The sequence below is a fragment of the Danaus plexippus genome, chromosome 30, assembly GCF_018135715.1.
Source record: "Danaus plexippus chromosome 30, MEX_DaPlex, whole genome shotgun sequence".
Classification (NCBI taxonomy): Eukaryota; Metazoa; Arthropoda; class Insecta; order Lepidoptera; family Nymphalidae; genus Danaus; species Danaus plexippus.
Genome location: NC_083557.1, coordinates 598108 through 616435, shown reverse-complemented (window position 1 = coordinate 616435; position 18328 = coordinate 598108). Strand labels below are relative to the sequence as shown.

The 18328-nt window shown below is 35.7% G+C and overlaps 3 protein-coding genes across 4 annotated transcripts; 2 read left to right on the top strand and 1 right to left on the bottom strand.

Annotated features, from left to right (window-relative positions):
- The first annotated feature begins 1774 nt into the window (after positions 1-1774).
- On the top strand, positions 1775-6730 carry LOC116776625 (kanadaptin). Of its 2 annotated transcripts, none has more exons than XM_061525618.1 (10): positions 1775-2197; positions 2559-2691; positions 3279-3420; positions 3729-3906; positions 4119-4290; positions 4459-4607; positions 4915-5078; positions 5344-5526; positions 5920-6062; positions 6419-6730. In XM_061525618.1, the coding sequence occupies exons 1-10, from the start codon at positions 1933-1935 to the stop codon at positions 6714-6716; spliced, it is 1827 nt and encodes a 608-aa protein (XP_061381602.1). In that variant the 5' UTR covers positions 1775-1932; the 3' UTR covers positions 6717-6730. The 2 variants fall into 2 exon arrangements, with proteins under 2 accessions (XP_061381602.1, XP_032525749.2); XM_032669858.2 differs by having other exon boundaries at positions 1776-2197; positions 3279-3471.
- A 1349-nt stretch (positions 6731-8079) lies between these two features.
- Positions 8080-8534, bottom strand: LOC116776605 (U6 snRNA-associated Sm-like protein LSm2). Its single transcript, XM_032669836.2, has one exon. The coding sequence runs from the start codon at positions 8476-8478 to the stop codon at positions 8191-8193; it is 288 nt and encodes a 95-aa protein (XP_032525727.1). The 5' UTR covers positions 8479-8534; the 3' UTR covers positions 8080-8190.
- Positions 8535-8922: 388 nt separating this feature from the next.
- LOC116776611 (protein suppressor of forked) lies at positions 8923-18029 on the top strand. The gene is made up of 18 exons (XM_061525542.1): positions 8923-9155; positions 9224-9415; positions 9521-9553; positions 10630-10727; positions 11695-11848; positions 12307-12400; positions 13007-13146; positions 13398-13589; positions 13924-14061; positions 14616-14758; positions 14934-15091; positions 15335-15501; positions 15595-15702; positions 16097-16185; positions 16443-16543; positions 16909-17043; positions 17373-17473; positions 17900-18029. The coding sequence occupies exons 1-18, from the start codon at positions 9132-9134 to the stop codon at positions 18002-18004; spliced, it is 2172 nt and encodes a 723-aa protein (XP_061381526.1). The 5' UTR covers positions 8923-9131; the 3' UTR covers positions 18005-18029.
- The last annotated feature ends 299 nt before the right edge of the window (positions 18030-18328 follow it).

Genomic DNA, 18328 nt, shown 5'->3' with positions numbered 1-18328 from the left:
AACCCGACGTTAAAAACTACGTAATAAACGCCGGGATTATGTAGTTTTTAAAGTAATAAAATTCGCGTAGTAAAATCTGAATTTTTCTTTTTTTTTTTATTTAAAGCTTGTTTGATCAAATGACTTTTGGTAGAAGGTGGTAAACATTTTGTCAAAAAATATGGAATAGAAAATTTCCAAATATATACAAGCAGAACCACCATGAAAACTAAGGCATCTTTACATTCTTGTAACAGTGAAGGATCGTCTACCGGTGGAGACGACCCAATATCAATATATCCACGAAACAAACTGTCACGGCCTCGCTGGCAACCCTTTTTAATACTCATTACATCTAATATGAGTGCTCGAACTAACTTTTCTGTACCCTTTAATAATGTCTCTGATATTTGCTTTCAACTATTGCAGGCTACTTTTATTGAAGGATTAAGTTTGGGGTGAGGAAGTGGTGCTAAGTTAATTTTTTTCCTAACATATGCATAGGCTTTAGCTGAATAAAAATTAAGAGTTATTGCAAAATCACGCAATTTTTGGGGGTATTTATAATGACTTAAATTTTTTACCCTTGTTTTTAAGCACTTTATTAAGAAGTTAAATTTGGAACTCATCATATTGTTTTAGCATTTGAATGCATTCTTCTGAAACCTTATTTTTTAAAAATCATTTATTAAAATTTTAATGTTGGCTACTTTTAATTTCAACCTCCGTACACGCTGGCTAAAAGCTTTTAATTTTGATTTTGAAAATTATAGGGATCTTGTTTGCTGGGCATCTTTTTTTGATGACCTTGGCGTAATTTCATTACGATGGTCAGGTAACAACCCAAATTCAATTCTCACCTGTTTAGGAATTGATGAAAATTCATAATCACAATCATTTACCCGTTCTTGATTCCTTTTTGTCTTATCTGATAAATCCGTAATATTTGCATCACAAAATAATTTTCGTTTGGCTGAAATATTACCTATACTAGCTGACTTGGTCGTTGACGGACGAGGTGATGTTGGAAAGATAGATATTCCTGAAAAGTAGCCATTAAAATGTGTTTACTTCTAGTAAATTAATTTACATCATCATCAGATTTTATATGTTCCCACTGCTAGGACACTGCCCTACTCTACTACCACTCAAATAAATAAATAAGGGGTAATTAATTTACATGAAACCAACAAACCTTCAAATATTGTCGGAATGCTACGTGGTTTCAATGATATTCTGTGGAAATGTTTTTCGAAACATTCATCAGTGAAATGTAATGAACACAGAGAATCATGTTTTAGGAGTCCATTTGGTAATTTTCATATTCTGAAGAAATACTTTTCTCTCTTCCAAGTCTTTTGGAAATCTGGAAAAATCTATGTTCAGTAACGTAATCTGTTAGCTCTGGTTTGAGTATCCTATGAAGGTTGAACTGAAATTCGTTAATATCATGTGGGAAAAAATAAATTGACCACACAAGCTGAACTATGTAAATTTTGCGAAAAAATTGTATTACTCGTCTGCCCGTAATCAAGACTGCTGAAAAGAACCGAAACGTCGGGAGTATGTAGTCTTTTATAAAAATAAAGCACGCGTAGTGCATCCGAAAAATAATATTTTCATTTAAATGAATAAAACTCACGAAAGTCTTATATCTCATTAAAAATATACATTGTTATTTTTTTTGTTTTTTATTGAAATTTTGTTTTAAACATAAAATAACATCAAACACATAATCCATTATTTAATTTCTCAACGAGCGTCGTGTCAGAGATTAAAGAAAACAGGATTGTCAAATATGACATGACATAACAATCGCCTTGTTGTTTAACTATCAGTGTTTGATTATATTCTACTATAATCTATTATTATTTCAACTACTTTCTAAAGAATAACTTAAAGCTTGATAAGTCTGCGACCATAATATTTATGTACGAGTATAGGTAACACAAAATGTCTGACAACATAGAAAACCCCGACGTGCCGAGCTCACCCAAAATTGAATTTAAAAAGCCAATACTTTTCGGAAAGATCGGTAAACTACCAAAAAAGTCGAAAGCGGAACCTAGTGCAATAGAGGAAAAGAAAGATGAGGAAAAAAATGAAAATACGACTGAAGGTCACTCAAAAAGTTCTTTACCGCCAGCAGTTTTGCTAAAAGAATTATCAATTCCTATACCATACAAGGAGCCAAAATGGTCTGGATTTTGTCCGGAAGGTAATACTATGATGTGCACCTAATTAATTGACTCTGATTTTCTGCAGCTTGCACCTAGAACTCATCAACCGAGGGATATTTTGTTACCTCCACGTTAATAATCAATTGAACATAATTTTTTTCGACTCAGTGTTTACTTTGATTCAATCCTTGGGTCTATTGTTAGATTTTAAATAATTTATTTATAACTTTTTGAGATTTTCATAAAAATATTAACTAAGTACTGTCTTATATTCTGAGTACAATTTGAATCCTCGCTCCTCGGCATATACGTCTTATGCACTAAATACTTTTATATTGATAATTCAAATTCAATTTCTCATTTCATTTTTGTATTATATTTTTTATTAATTGATTATAGGATCGGACTACGCTTTGGAGGTACTGAAATCGGGTATGATCATGGAAAAAATCGATCTTACGAAAAAAGCCTTCTATGTATTTGGACGTCTTGCCAATTGTGATGTTGTTATGGCGCACCCAACAATATCCAGGTAAGGATATATACTTCTAAAGTATACTGCAATATCAGTTGTGATACCGAGGGCCTTTTTTTACATCCTCAAGTAAAATCATGATCAGATTACTCACAATTAAGTCGCCCGAAACTGGAGATCAATTTGGTTACAATCATTCAATAATCAATAGGAATAGGGTCGTCGTGATTTGTGCACGATAGAAGTGGTAGCGAGAGGTATAGTAGCTAAATCTGTCTACAACCTACTAAGAGACTTGCGCCTGTCCAGAACTAACATCAATTCTTTATTAGAACAAGCTTTGAAGGCAGCCCCAGTAGGTTTGTTTCAAATTTGGTTAGGTAGAGAGAGGAGCTTGGACGGTGGAAGTGAGCATTTAACTTATGGTAAAATAAGGCCCTTCAAACCTACACCAAAGTCGCGAGTCCCAGGCGCTGTCGTAGCTCCTCTCCCTGTAATGCAATGGACACGGCACCCGGACAGTGAATCCTTTGAATGCTGAGAAGTTTCATCTCAGTGATCTAACCTTGAACTCCTTAAGTAACACAAATACCCTTTAATGTGTATAGAAGTACAATAGTTGCATAATTGTACCATTTTTTCAGACATCACGCTGTTCTCCAATACAAGGCCTTCGCTAATGACGACGAGCCAGCATCTGGGTGGTATTTATTCGACCTGGGAAGCACCCACGGCACGTTCCTGAACAGGGATAGAATAAAGGAGCAACATTACACGAGGGTCAGGGTGGGACATCAGATTAAATTTGGTTCTAGCACAAGAACTTACATTGTATTGGTGAGACAATATTCTGAATTAGATATGTGACAGGAGAAAAATATACACACACATCATGGAAATATATCAAATGAATTACTGGACATTGTTTCGGTTGTAAATATTGTAGGAGAAATGCATCTGAGTACGCCAATCCAAATCGGATATCAGCTAAAATATTCAAACAAGAAATTTATGTATGAGAGATATAATTTTTAACCAAAATTTCTAACATTAAAATTATTTATATGTATGTATTACATTCATCAACTTTTCAGGGTCCAGACTTTGATGCTGATGGTGAATCAGAACTGACAGTCACCGAAATAAGACAAAGGGCGCTCAACATGAAGCTGGAGAGAGACAGAATGATAAGAGAAGCCATAGAGCAGAGGGAGAGGGATAGAGTGGAGGAAGAAAGGAGGAGGGAGGAACAGGGAATTGACTGGGGGATGGGTAAGATAAATAGTTATCACTGGTGTTCAATGACATCATTTGAAGGACTCAATATATTTATTTATATATATATATATATATATTGATTTTAGTAGTTTTTAAGTGACTGGTTATTGTTGTCTTTGATATTTCAGTTTTAAAATGTTGATTGATAATTCTATATATACATAGTATGTGTAACCCATATAAATTATATGATCACAATTTACCAGGCGAGGACGCTGATGATGAACCGGATCTGTCAGAGAACCCATACGCCTGTACAGCAAACGAGGAGCTGTTCCTGGATGATCCAAAGAAGACACTAAGAGGTTACTTCGAGAGGGAGGGTTTAGAATTGGTGTACGACTGTGATGAACGAGGAATTGGCCAGTTTCTGTGCAGGTAAGTGAAAACTGTCCTGTAATTAATTACTTCGGGTTAAAAATACCCTCAGGTTGTTTCTCTGAGTGTAGACCTTTTCCTTTTATCAACGTGTACACTACTCAATTTATGAAGACGACCCAACTTAATATTCCAGCTATGTACATATAAATTTTATTTCCCATTTAGAGTGGAGCTCCCGCTAGACGACGCCAGAGGCAGGCCGCTTGTAGCGGAAGTGCTTCACAAAGGAAAGAAAAAGGAGGCTGTGGTGGCTTGCGCTCTAGAAGCCTGCAGGATACTTGACCGAGCTGGGTTGCTACGACAAGCCAAACATGGTATGACAAATGTATATATTTATATACATTACCTGTAAAAGAAAACACATACAAGCGACGCATGCGCCTCGCCTCGCACTCGCGCGTGGTGCTACTTACTTTGGGGATCGGGATAAAAGTAGCCTAAGTTACTCCTCGTCTCATCAGCTACCTGCCAATAGAAGTCCCGTCAAAATCGGACCAGTCGTTACATATATTAGCCGGAACAAACGGACAGACAGATGAAACTTGTAAATATGTTATCCTAGTGTGTATGCACCGTATATATAAATTAATATATATACATATATATATTTCTTCATCGCAGAGTCCCGCCGTAAGAAACAGCGTGACTGGTCGGCGGACGACTACTACGACTCAGACGATGACACCTTCTTGGACAGGACCGGGAGTGTGGAGAAGAAGAGACAGGCCAGGATGGAGAAGAACGGACTGAAGGACACTGAGAAACCACTCACATACGAGGATCTGGTTAGTTGGGTGGATGGATACCTCGGTTGGTTGGATGGATTTGTCGGTGGGCTAAGTTAATTTAAATAGATTTAGAATTTATCTTAGGTCTGGAATGAGAGATACATCATCTGTATCACACATATGATAAAAATTAAATATATATATATATATTATTATTATTTATTACCAAGAATTCTATTTTGTTAAAAAAATAATCTTAAATCTTCCAATCTAAATTGTTGACAAAATATTATCTAACATACACTTTAAAACTCTTACACAGCTCAGACAGATAACGGACATTGAGAACAAAATAGCATCAGAAGAGAAGATTCTAGAAGGTCTGCGAGCGAAGAGCAAGCAGAGTGAGCTGGTCGACCACGAAGAGGATGCCTTGGACGAGTTCATGAACACTCTGCACACGGGACACAGCATGGCTCACAAGGCTGAGATATCCAAAGCCAAGGTATAGCATATTATACAGTATATAACATAGCATTTAAATTTAGATTCTATAAAAAAGTCGTGCTGGCCTAGAGGTTAAAGGTCCGCCTTTCATGAGGGTCTGGTTTCAAACCTGGCCAGTACCTATGTGATCTTTTCCGAGTCATATGTACTTTCTAAGAGTATTTAGACACCACTGACGGACGGTGAAGGAAAACATCGTGAGGAAACCTGGTCTTATAATTCCGAATTATAAGACTGAAATCGCCAACCCGTCTTGAGCAAGCGTGGTGATTAATGCTCTAGCCTTCTCCATGCGAGAAAGGCCTTTGCTCAGCAGTGGGCTCCGAGAGGCTGATGATGATTCTGTATAAGTTGTATAAAATTCCTAAAATATCAATATAATTGTTTCTAGATGAGCATACAGAAGCTAAAAACCGATCTGTCAAAAACCCGTCGCCTGTGCGAACTGGCTCGCCCCGCGGACGCTCCTCCCCTCCTCAAGAAGGACAGCACACCCGCCATTAAACAGACACACGCCGTCACATACGGCAAGAGGTATGAGAGGTTCAAGGTCAAACCTGCCAAATACACAAAGTCTTTATATATATATATATGTGTGTGTGTGTGTGTGTGTGTGTGTTGAATGTGCACTTGAAAATTATACAGGAGAATAAATATACTCAACATAGCTATTTATAAAAAAATATGTTTATATAAAAAATACATACTATAAATAAAATCTATTCTTATCTTCTACATTGTTTCAGTAAAATAAAAAAATTTCATTTTTTTCTATTTACGTAAATGAATTCTTAAGTATACAGAGTTAATATATATTTTGATGGAAGCGCCATCTGTCGTTAAACATCGTGTACTATTCATTAAGGAACTTATTCAATATAATATTTCAGGATACGGTTAAAAGACGACAAACCGAAGCCAAAGATCATCAAACAGAGCAAGCGAGAAGAGGAGTTCGTTGAGGAAATGGACTCCGACGAAGATAGTGAAACAAAATGCACACCTATCAAGGAAACTGAAAGCAAATCTGATAGTCCAGTCAGAAAAGACAGCGATGGCTCTGTGGCTGTGGAGACGAAGAAAATGTACGGCCCGATGAGGCCGCCGGAGAATTATGTTGTACCAGAAAATTATTACGACGAAGCAACTGACAGGGACCTGCCGGAAATAGAAGAAGGAGTTGAATAAAACGTTGTCCGAAACATGTTTTTATATTCAGTCACCGCTCACATGATCAATATGGTTTTGGTGTGATATTTATATATGTATGGGGATTCCAAACTGAATTTCTCGTATATATATATATAAAAAATTGATTGATTGGAAATTTTACTTAAAACTAATTTTGTTGAAATCTGGTGCATTGATCACACAAGCCGTATTCAAACTTGCGACCTCTCGAACATTACACTTGTCTTGTACGAAGTGGTTACTTCAGTGGCTAGAGTACATAGCTTAACAGTTAAAGCGGCCGGAATGACGTTTCCTAGAGGTCACAGGTTCAAATCCTGTTTTCATTGATGAATCATTATTTCTATAATATTAATTGCAATTTTATTGTGTGAGTCATCTCGGTATGGCTTCAATATTATAATCATACGTACATAATGAGATCTAAGATTTTCTTGAGTTTTATTCATTTAAATGAAACTAATATTTATAGGATGAACTAAGTGTGGTTTATTTTTGTAAAAAACTACATACTCCCGATGTTTCGGTTACTTTTCAGCGACCGTGATCACGGGCAGACGAGATGAGACAGGATCATACGTACATATTAATTAAAACTATAAATTGCAGTAATCGGTAAATAAATAAGATTTTGCAGCCCTAGCAGGTTCGTTTCATATTTGGTTAGGTAGAGAGAGGAGCTTAGACAGTGGAGGTGAGTGTTTAACACGCGTTAGGTAGGGACCGCTTAAACCTACACCTGGGTCCCAAGTCCCAGGCACTGTTGAACCTCCTCTCCCTGCAACGCGATGGATCTGGCACCCTTGCAGGAATCCATGGAATGCTGAGAGGTTTCGTCTCTTATAAGATAATCGATATTTAAAGAAAATTGCAACTCTTTATATGAACTTTCTAAGAGCCACCACTGACAGACAGTAAAGAAAAACAATGGGAGGAAACCTGGACTAATGATTTCAAAATATAAGTTTGAAATCACAAATCCGCCTTGAGTAAGCAGGGTGATTAATGCTCTAAGCTGCTCCATGTGAGAAGAGACCTTTACTCAGCAGTGGGCTCCGATAAACTAGTGATGATTAATATTCTACAGGTTATTCAAGTAGTTGATATTAGGATACTTAAAACCTGACCTATCTTGTAATCAAATTGACCTAAATTGTGACCTAACAAAATTTTCTTACCTATAACTTTTTCTTTGAACTATTGGCATTAAAATTTCTTTTAATGTGAGAGAATACTTACGATTTGTAATTTTCTTTATACATATTAAAACAGTTATTTTGGTATTTTTAATAATTTGAACTAAATTGACTAAAGAGAAACGAAATGGATTTCATTTATTATGGAAATAATATTTCATAAATAATTTATTAAAAAACCCTTTATTAGTGAGACTTACATTTAAATATATGTACATAGTCTTATACTGCCAAGAAAGACACTTGTTTACGAAATCGGGATTGTGAGGTTAGGTCTATCTAGTAGAAACCGTGGCTTCCTTCCTTGCCGCATCTTGAAGAAGTTGAGTATCCACTTCATCAGCAGGCAGTTGAACATAACGGACCACGGAACCACGAATAAAACAGTTTTTCACTGATAACATGTGTGGATACTTGTCTGGGTCGATGACACTAATATCGGACAATTTAATATTTAAATACTGATCAACAGAATGCAAAGTACCGCATATACTGAGATCATTCTTAAGTTCAACCACTACATCTTTGCCGACAAGCGATTTAAAGAAAGAATAAAATAGCATTTTTGTTTGTTTTGAACTCTGGAAGCGGCAAAAGTAATCTGTCGATAATGATAGGTATGTTTTGACAAGTAACAATTGCCAGAAATAAATCAATTGTCTATGAAATGCAATTGTAAAAATACCTAGTTCAAATAAATTTATAATACTTATAAAAACATTAATCGTATCTGCGTGTTAATTTACTAATTCGCAATATTAAATATATTGTTGACTGTTTGTGAACTATCTGCATTGCACCTTATTGTTAGACCAATTTTACTTCGCTAGACTGCACAACAGGCATCATTATCAGTAAAATAAATAATTCTAAGGCTAATTAAAATATTTTATTTATTTTTACAATAATTAAGTGTGAGTAAAGGTAAGAAGTAATTTTATTAAAACTCATTCTCACAACTTACCTGTGTTACAATTATGAAAAATTCTAAATTTAATGTCATTTCTCATATATCATAATTCATAAATTTACAACTGCAAGTCCATGGCGTTGGGTTTGAGGCGTCGAACAATTTTAGTTCTCAATTCATAGTTGTAGCGAATATATATATTTAAGTTGTTTTACTTTTATTTGATATGTACATAGATATAGTTTTGGAAGTCTAGACTAACGCTAGGATCTATTTCGTTTGCACTATTTAAGAAACAACAGCAAGATGAATGATGAAAATGCAGAGATTGTAAGTAAAAAATCAAACATTGCTATTGTCTGTGATTAGAAATGTACATTTTTATTTTCGTTTCTTAGGACTGGGGTAATGAGAGGTTAAGCCGAGCCCAACGCGCGGTTGAAGCGAACACGTATGATGTTGATTCGTGGTCTCTCTTGATACGCGAAGCCCAAACCCGGCCTATAAATGAGGTCAGAACGATGTATGAGAAGCTCATTACAGCTTTCCCAACAACAGGGAGGTATTGGAAGATTTATATCGAACAGGAGGTATGATGTGGATCTAGACTTGATAGTCAAAAAAAAAAAAACAAATAATTAATTGCATTATGTGTATATCGTAATTTATTTAACAAAGATTTTATGTAATTGCAGATGAAAGCGAGAAATTTTGAGAAGGTCGAAAAGGTTAGTAATATGGTAGCATAAACAAAACTGTGATAAAAACTATCTGTGATAGAAAAAAAAAAATGTCTTCGGACTAAATTCTCCAAGTTGTAATAGTTGTAAGTGAAATAAATAATACAGAATATGACCATCTCATGTTTTTTTTCGGCTAGGGTGTCTGTGTTCAGACATGACGGAGGAGATTTTCATTGGCAAATTTTGTAGATATAAAAAAAATTCAGTCCGAAATACTGTCACATTTGTGATACATTGATTTTTGCTATCAACTGCTTAGTGTGATGTACCTTTTCATTTAATTTGCCATAGAAGGTCACTTTTGACATGTAATTATCCCTACTTTAGTATTTTATGTCCGTATAATCATTGTTGCTTATATTATATAGGAATTTTCCTATAATCGGTCGGACGAAGGGTTTGTATACATGACTACATCGGCATTAATGTGTGATGACAGATTAAATTGTGCCGGAAAATAGCTGAACTGAGATTTGTGCTGTTGGTATTGGTATTTACTTAGCTGTTCATCTTACGTACAACACTATGTAGGTCTCGTTGAACCGTGTTTCCATGGCGGATGTAGCGGAAATACAGAATCAATCAACTGGTGCAGCTCGTTATATTTCCGTTGTATCGAATATAGATTTAAATTGTACCGAAGAGTTTGGTTAGGATGAATGTGATGACAATTCATTCAAGAACTGTGAGAGAATAATGGTGTGATAACTACTACCTCCAGACAATGCGACACATCCTATAATATATATATATTTATATGTAAATAGTTTTCATTCCGATATATAAAAATACATTATCGAAATGGCCTTGGTTTTGAACAAACGCTCGACTAATTTTGTAAAAGAAATTTTGACTAATTAGTTACACGAGTAACATAAAAATTTTCCCTTAACAAAATTTATTATATTTATATTAAGAACAGAAAACAGATTATACTATTAGTTTATCAGGAAAAGATAATAATTTTTTTGGTCAATAGATTGTCCTTAACATATATATATATATATATATAATATTTTTTTTATTTTTTATTTTTCTTTAATGCTCTCGTCCCCGGGCAGTTGTTTCAGAGGTGTCTCATGAAGATTCTAAACATTGAACTGTGGAGGCTATACCTAAACTACGTTAAGGAGACCAAGTGCATGTTGCCGACATACAAGTACGTATTACGTTTGCTATTCATAGGGTGAAGGTCAAAGGTCTATTAGGAGAATTCATTACGTTTTCCAATTTTTTAACACGAGTCCACACGGCCGTACTAAAAACGGAGAGTTAGCTGTTTATTTATGAATGAAATACTTGTAACTTGGAGTGTTGAGTGTGACGTTGTTGAATTGTGGCTGGGATGCTGTACAGCAAGATTGCGTGATGCGAACTTAAGTAAATCACGAGTATCATAAGATTTAAGGCACAATCGTATATTTTTTTTATTGTGGCAGGCTTTTCTTCATTATCTACAGTGTAAGATAGATGTTTTAACACTGAATTATGCGAAAATGCATGCATGCATGCACTCCAAAGACGAAACTTCTCAGCATTCCTTGGACTGAAATTAGTAATTAATTCTGTAGCCATTGATAAATACATTGAAAGATTATTCGTTGAAACCACTCCTGATCAGGAAATTGATGATGTGCAAAGACGCTTTGAGGCTGTGTAGGATACAAATAACTCTCCACTTTGTAACTAGATTGATCTTAGTCAGATCTTGTATGGATCTCTACTGTCGAGGCAATTTTGAGAACAATAGCATACACTCTGTAAAGCATTCGACAAAATTTCAAAGATAGTCATGCAAATGTATTGCCTTTTATTTTCCTATTTTGTAATAATCATTCCATTTTAAGTGAAACTAATATTTTTCGGATAAACTACGCAGATTTTATTATTTTAAAAAACTACATAATCCCGACGTTTCGGTTACTTTTCAGCAACTGTGATCACGGGAAGACGAGATGTTTATCCGAAAAATATTAGTTTCACTTAAAATGAATAAAACTCGCGAAAATCTAAGATCTCATTATTCCATATTAAGGATGTCACACAAATGACCTCGCAGATAGAAAGATCTTGGTATTTTCGTAACGTTTTTAAAATATCTTCTAAATGTTAAGAACGTATTTCAGAGAGAAAATGGCGCAGGCCTACGACTTCGCGTTGGACAAAATAGGTCTGGACATACACGCGTACCCTATATGGAACGATTACGTAACATTCTTGAAGGCTGTCGAGGCTGTTGGCTCTTACGCTGAGAACCAGAAGATATCAGCCGTTAGGAAGGTGGAGTAGCTTCATTTTATATGCCAGGCTTATTTGTATATAAGTTACATAACACTTCAGGTGAACCAAAATCGAACCCGCTACTTTATGTTTACCGCCGTTGTAACAATTGAGCCATCGCGTCTGTATAGTTTACGATCGAATTTAAATCATTTACTTGATAAGAATTATATAAGGACGATTGAATTTATTCAGTATTTTAAATAAAAAAGACGAAATTTTAATGTATGCCCATATTTTAAATATTTTTCAATCGTTTAAAATTTCTCAGACATCCCTTGAATATTTTTTTTAAGAGTTGTGTAACCTAAACAAATATATAGTCCTATATATATATATAAAGTCCTATATATATATATATATATATAGGACTATAGCAATAATATATTAAGAAAAATCGAGTTTTAGACTAGAAACTATTTTGAATTTGCTTGTAACCCATAGTAATCTACCCTCAGGTATACCAGAGGGCGGTCATTACCCCGATAATAGGTATTGAGACGCTGTGGAAAGACTACATCGCTTTCGAACAAGGAATCAACACTATCATAGGTACGTACACGTCCGAGCAGCGCGGCTCGGCTTGTTATGACCCATTAGTTTATACATTGCTTAGAAACAATACCACAGACTTCACAGTAAAAGATTTATATTAAAAGTTCGAGAATTTCTGCCTATTTAAAGACATTATCAAGTGATTTTAATAATGTTTTGACGAGGGTAGTACAAATTACAAATTCGTTTGAAACTGATGAATGACTATACAGCTTTATAATTATAGTTAATTTAATTCGAATATATACATATATATAATATAATCACATATTAAAATATAATTCCTATGAAAAATAATCGAACCCGCTACTAACTTAATGTTACCGCCGCTCCCTCCACTGAGCCATCGTTCCCATTAATTTCTTTATCATAATTTTAATCTAACCCGACCAGTCATTACTCCTCGTTACAGAAGTATTTGATATCCCCTTTCGATTTTGTTTGAACTAACTTCTTCACCTGTGTCTGCCTGTTTATTGTTTAACACATAAGTCACAGATGAATCAAGATTATTAGTTACTATGTAAAATTTATACATATGTCTATCAGCAAAGATTTTGTTATTTCTATGTAGATTTGAAATACATTTTGTATTATATATAGCTGAGCGTATGGCTATGGAGCGATCACGGGAATATATGAACGCGAGGAGAGTAGCCAAAGAATTGGAGACGGTCACCAGGGGCTTGAATAGGAACATGCCCGCCACCCCGCCCACCGCAGACAGGGAGGAGATGAAGCAGGTAATGGATATACAAGCCACAGATACGAGTCATTAATTACCCCCCAATTATATAATGTTAGTTGTTACCCCAACAACTGTCACGCGTTACCCCAACAACTGTCACGCGTTACTCCAACAACTGTCACGCGTTACCCCAACAACTGTCACGCGTTACTCCAACAACTGTCACGCGTTACCCCAACCACTGTTACGGGTTCATCGAATAATTCTCATATAGGAACTATGACGAGATATTTATTTTATATGAAGGTGGAGTTGTGGAAGAAGTACATATCCTGGGAGCGCTCCAACCCTCTCAGGTCGGAGGATACCGCTCTCGTGGCCAGGCGGGTGATGTTCGCTATAGAACAGTGTCTGCTATGTCTGGCCCACCACCCGGATGTATGGCATCAGGCGGCGCAGTTCCTCGACCATTCATCTAAATTACTGCAAGAAAAGGGGGTGAGATTCTCTGATGTGATCTACTCTATGTTGTGTAACACAAGTTAGTGACGGTCCGTATAAGTTATGTTATGTTAAAATATTACACCGTTGGACTGATAGTAAATGAACATAGCTGAAATATGTTAAGGTAAAGGTTACTAAAAGAAAAATTACATTGAAAATGTGAGTTCTGATTGAGGGTTACGATATAGACACGCACACACACACAAACACACACACACATAGACAGTTTTTGACGATACCCATACCTACGAAATAACTGACGTAATAAAGACTAGTTTAGGTTATTTTTTTATGTATTTTTTAATTATCTGTACTTTTGTACGGCCAGGATTCGACAGCCGCCCGTCTGTTCTCCGAGGAGGCCGGTGCCGTTTACGAGAGAGCCACATCCGGTCCGCTCAAACATTCCACCTTACTGCACTTCGCTCACGCCGACTATGAGGAGAGTCGGCTGCATTACAACAAGGTATATATATATATATATATATATGTCGTTAAGAAAAGATAAAGTTTTTTTTATTATTTTTAACTACACACTTCCGCAGCAAACGTTATCGCGGACACACGAGACGTGAACGTGTGCGTCTGTCAGTGTGTAGGTTTTAAAAATGATATACTTACGCTGAGCAATCCGAGAATATCAGCTTCACTGAAATAAATACTCGCGAAAGTATAACGTGCTAATGATCGGGGGACGCAACTTCGTATTTCTCTAAGAAATGCACTTGATGTGGATTCAGTAAAGCGGTCTCATGATTCAGTACTGAACCGGTCTTTTTTTGGTCATAGATTCCTTATTCCGGCCCCAAAATTGTAATCGCCGGTCCAATATTAAAATATTTTTATTAAATCCGCCCAAAACAACTGGACTGTCGAACAAAAAACCTCGTCTTTATAAATAATAAACTCACATACGTTTGTCGAACTTTGAACCGAAATCAAATCTACGTTACCCTAGGGTAAAACGCAACACTCCCTTTACCCTTACCAAGTTACAACTCAATTTACCCTATAACCCAGGTACACCAGGTATACACTCGCTATCTGGATATGGCGGACATCGAACCCACGCTGGCCTACGTTCAATATATGAAGTTTGCGAGACGAGCTGAAGGTATCAAGTCGGCTAGGACGGTGTTCAAACGAGCCAGGGAAGACCCGAGGTGACTATTTATAAATTTAAATTTTGTTAAAAATAATATAAGAGACTTAAAAAATTATTTCTATTAAATATCTTAAAAATTAATGCTATAACATATTTTATTCCGCATAATAGTGAACCTGAATTGTCAATGAGAGAAATGTATATCTTTATCTTTATCTTATCTTATCTTTCAGATCCCGTTACCACGTGTTCGTGGCGGCCGCCCTCATGGAGTACTACTGCTCCAAAGACAAGAACATTGCTTTCAGGATATTTGAGTTAGGCCTCAAGAAGTTCTCCCACATTCCGGAGTATGTGTTGTGCTACATCGACTACCTGTCACATTTGAACGGTGAGTTGATGTCTTTAGATATCTTCAGAAAATTAAATCTTATATATATATACATATATATATTAAAATCTATAAATAAAACAAATTTTGTCTGATGCAAGTCAATTTTTAAACAAAGCCTTTGATAGATTTCAACCGAAGGAAAATAAATTAATTATCTTCATTTGCAGAAAGTAGAAATTTTCTTGTTGCCGTTAGTTTTGTTACAAATTTATTATTTTTGGAATAATTTTTATATTCCAGAGGATAACAACACCCGCGTGTTGTTCGAGCGCGTCCTGTCATCTGGATGTCTGAAGCCGGAGAGTTCTGTTGATATCTGGAATAGATTCCTGGAATTTGAATCCAATATTGGGGACCTCGTCAGTATAGTGAAGGTTGAGAAACGGAGGCAGGCGGTTCTGGAAAAGGTTAAATAAATATATATATATATATATATACTTCAATACTAAAATATAGAGACAAAAATATAAATTACCTCAAAAAAATCATCTCACCATCAGATCAAAGAGTTTGAGGGTAAGGAGACGGCTCAGCTCGTGGACAGATACAAGTTCCTGGATCTCTACCCCTGTACTATAGCTGAACTCAAGTCCATAGGATACACAGAGGTCAGTCCTTACCCTGGGGTAACATTTATTTAACATAACATATTAAAAATATATTTTTTGGGTTATTTTTTTTTTACAAAGTTTAATTAATTTTGCTATATATTTATGTGTTTGGTTCAAGTGTTGCATATATATGTAGTTTTGACGCCATATTGATTACGTCATTGTGAATCCAATATGGCGGAAAAGTTATTTTAATCGACAATAATATATGAAAGGTTATTATTTTAATCAATCACCTTAAACAATAATATATGAAAGGTTCTTTTTTTTAGTTTAGTAACAAATGAAAGCATTGAACCTATTTTTTTTTGTATTTATGAATGTTGATATAATCTGTATATGTATTTTATTGTAAATAATATAAATTTCTCCAAAATTTTCCTAATTCCAGGTAGCATCAATGTCTAACAAGTCCTGGGCTCTCGGAGGACCGCTTGCTGGCATCTCACCAGAATTGGCCGCTGTGATACTAGGACAGAAGTAAGATGAGGCAGTTTTATAGTAATTCACGTTATCCTAAGATAATACTGAATAGTTTCTGCCTTAATATTTGTGATTTGTTAAACAAAAAATTCATATATATATATATATAAAAATAATTTATGTAGCTCTGGTCAAACACTACATTCAATATAGCAGGTTCAAATCCTGACTTTTTTTTCCTATACTTTAGTTAATTTTACATACAAATTAATATTTAATTCATTTTTAGATGTTTAAATATTTTTTTATTATAGAGACAATGATCCGAACAAGGACATAGTTCGTCCAGACACAAGTCAAATGATACCCTACAAGCCAAAATCCAACCCACTGCCCGGAGAGCATCCCATACCGGGTACGTACAAGTTGGTTCCAAGATTTTCTTATAAACACATCGATATGAAGCCAAGTTAAGGTTTTATATCTACATCCTGAGGTCTCGAGCACCTCACAGCAGCCCTGATCAAGCTGGCTGGAACAAAGCGTCGACACTGGATATTAAAACTCAGTTGTAATGTTACTGTAGTTATATATTATATAGGAAATATATTAAAAATATTATAAAATTAACTTATTTACATTCCTTAAACAATAAAGCAATTTGCAGAAATACATTCAAGTTATTAAAAATCCTATTTGAATATGATAAGAGTTCCACATTGAAGTGTTACCCTCAATTCTCGTATCTGACCTGTGTTTATACTATCTCTGCCCCTGCAGGCGGTTCCTTCCCGCTGCCTCCCGCGGCCGCCGCCCTGTGCACGGCGATGCCTCCCCCCTCCAGCTACAGAGGACCCTTCGTGGCGGTGGACATGCTGATAGCACTCTTCAACAGGATCACACTACCCGACAAACGTTAGACATTCATACATAAATATATATATAGGGATAAGTGTATCTAGATATGTAATTCATAGCTCTTAAATTCTTCTTAGGTATTTGGTACGACATATATATGTGTGTATATATGTTTGTGTGTGTGTGTGTGTGTGTGTGTGTGTATGTGTGTGTGTGTGTGTGTATAGGATATAAAAATTGATAACTATAAAAGATTAATATTTTTGTTCAGAGAATCAATCAAGATAATTTTAATTCACTTTATGTGTTCTTACTTATCTATCAATAATCTGTACACTGACATGAGTTAATAGTTAGTTTAAAACATTATTACTTGTAAATTCCAGCCGCTGCCCCGACCAATGAGAACGGCTGTGACACCAAACTGTTTGAGCTGGCTCGCTCCGTCCACTGGATCATGGACGATGACACCACCAAGAATAATACGGTTGACATCAAAACTATATGACTACTTCCTACTCCTTAGACCATGCTGTGACTAGTTTGCTCGGTGGATACAGACCGGACATAGGTTTTGAGTCACAAATATCACATTATTGTATTAAATGTGATGGCCCTGTGGAAAAAGTCTTATAAATTCTGATACAAAACAGCTGACTGGGTATCAGAATTTATCAGTTAAAAAAATATTTATAAGATTGAAAAAATTTTCTGATACAGATGTCTATAAGAATCTATCAGTTATGAGAATTTATGAGACCGTTTCCACAGGGGGGGAGTTAAAAGTATGTAGAGATTATAATTTGGAAGCAGAACTGATATCATATAGGAATTATATTTAATATTAAAAAAAATAATCTTAAGTAATATTCAATTATTTGTACTAGAAAATTTATTAAAATGTAATGTACAGGCTCGCAGAAGGAAGCTGGGTTCGGACTCGGATGACGACGAGCTGGGCGCGCCGCCGCCTCTCAACGACGTCTACAGACAGCGACAACAGAAGAGAGTCAAGTGAACTATATATATAATGATTTTTAATATGTCATGAGTTTTATTAACATTCCAATCCTCAACAACTGAATACGTCGGAGCAGGGAGCGCTTTGTAGTTTCTGTAAGAGTGACGTCACCGTAACTGACGTCACCGATGACTTTATTCTTAATGTCGTCAGGATCTGGCTCTTGAGGGTAACGTCGTAGACGGTTTGACGAACACCTTACTTCGAAGAGTTCCGTACCCTGCAACGGCTCGAGCGAGACTCCAAGTAATCGGAACTCGCCTCTATTTATACTAACATTGTTGCGACTTCACTTGCACAGGAGGTTCCGCAGGTTACGCG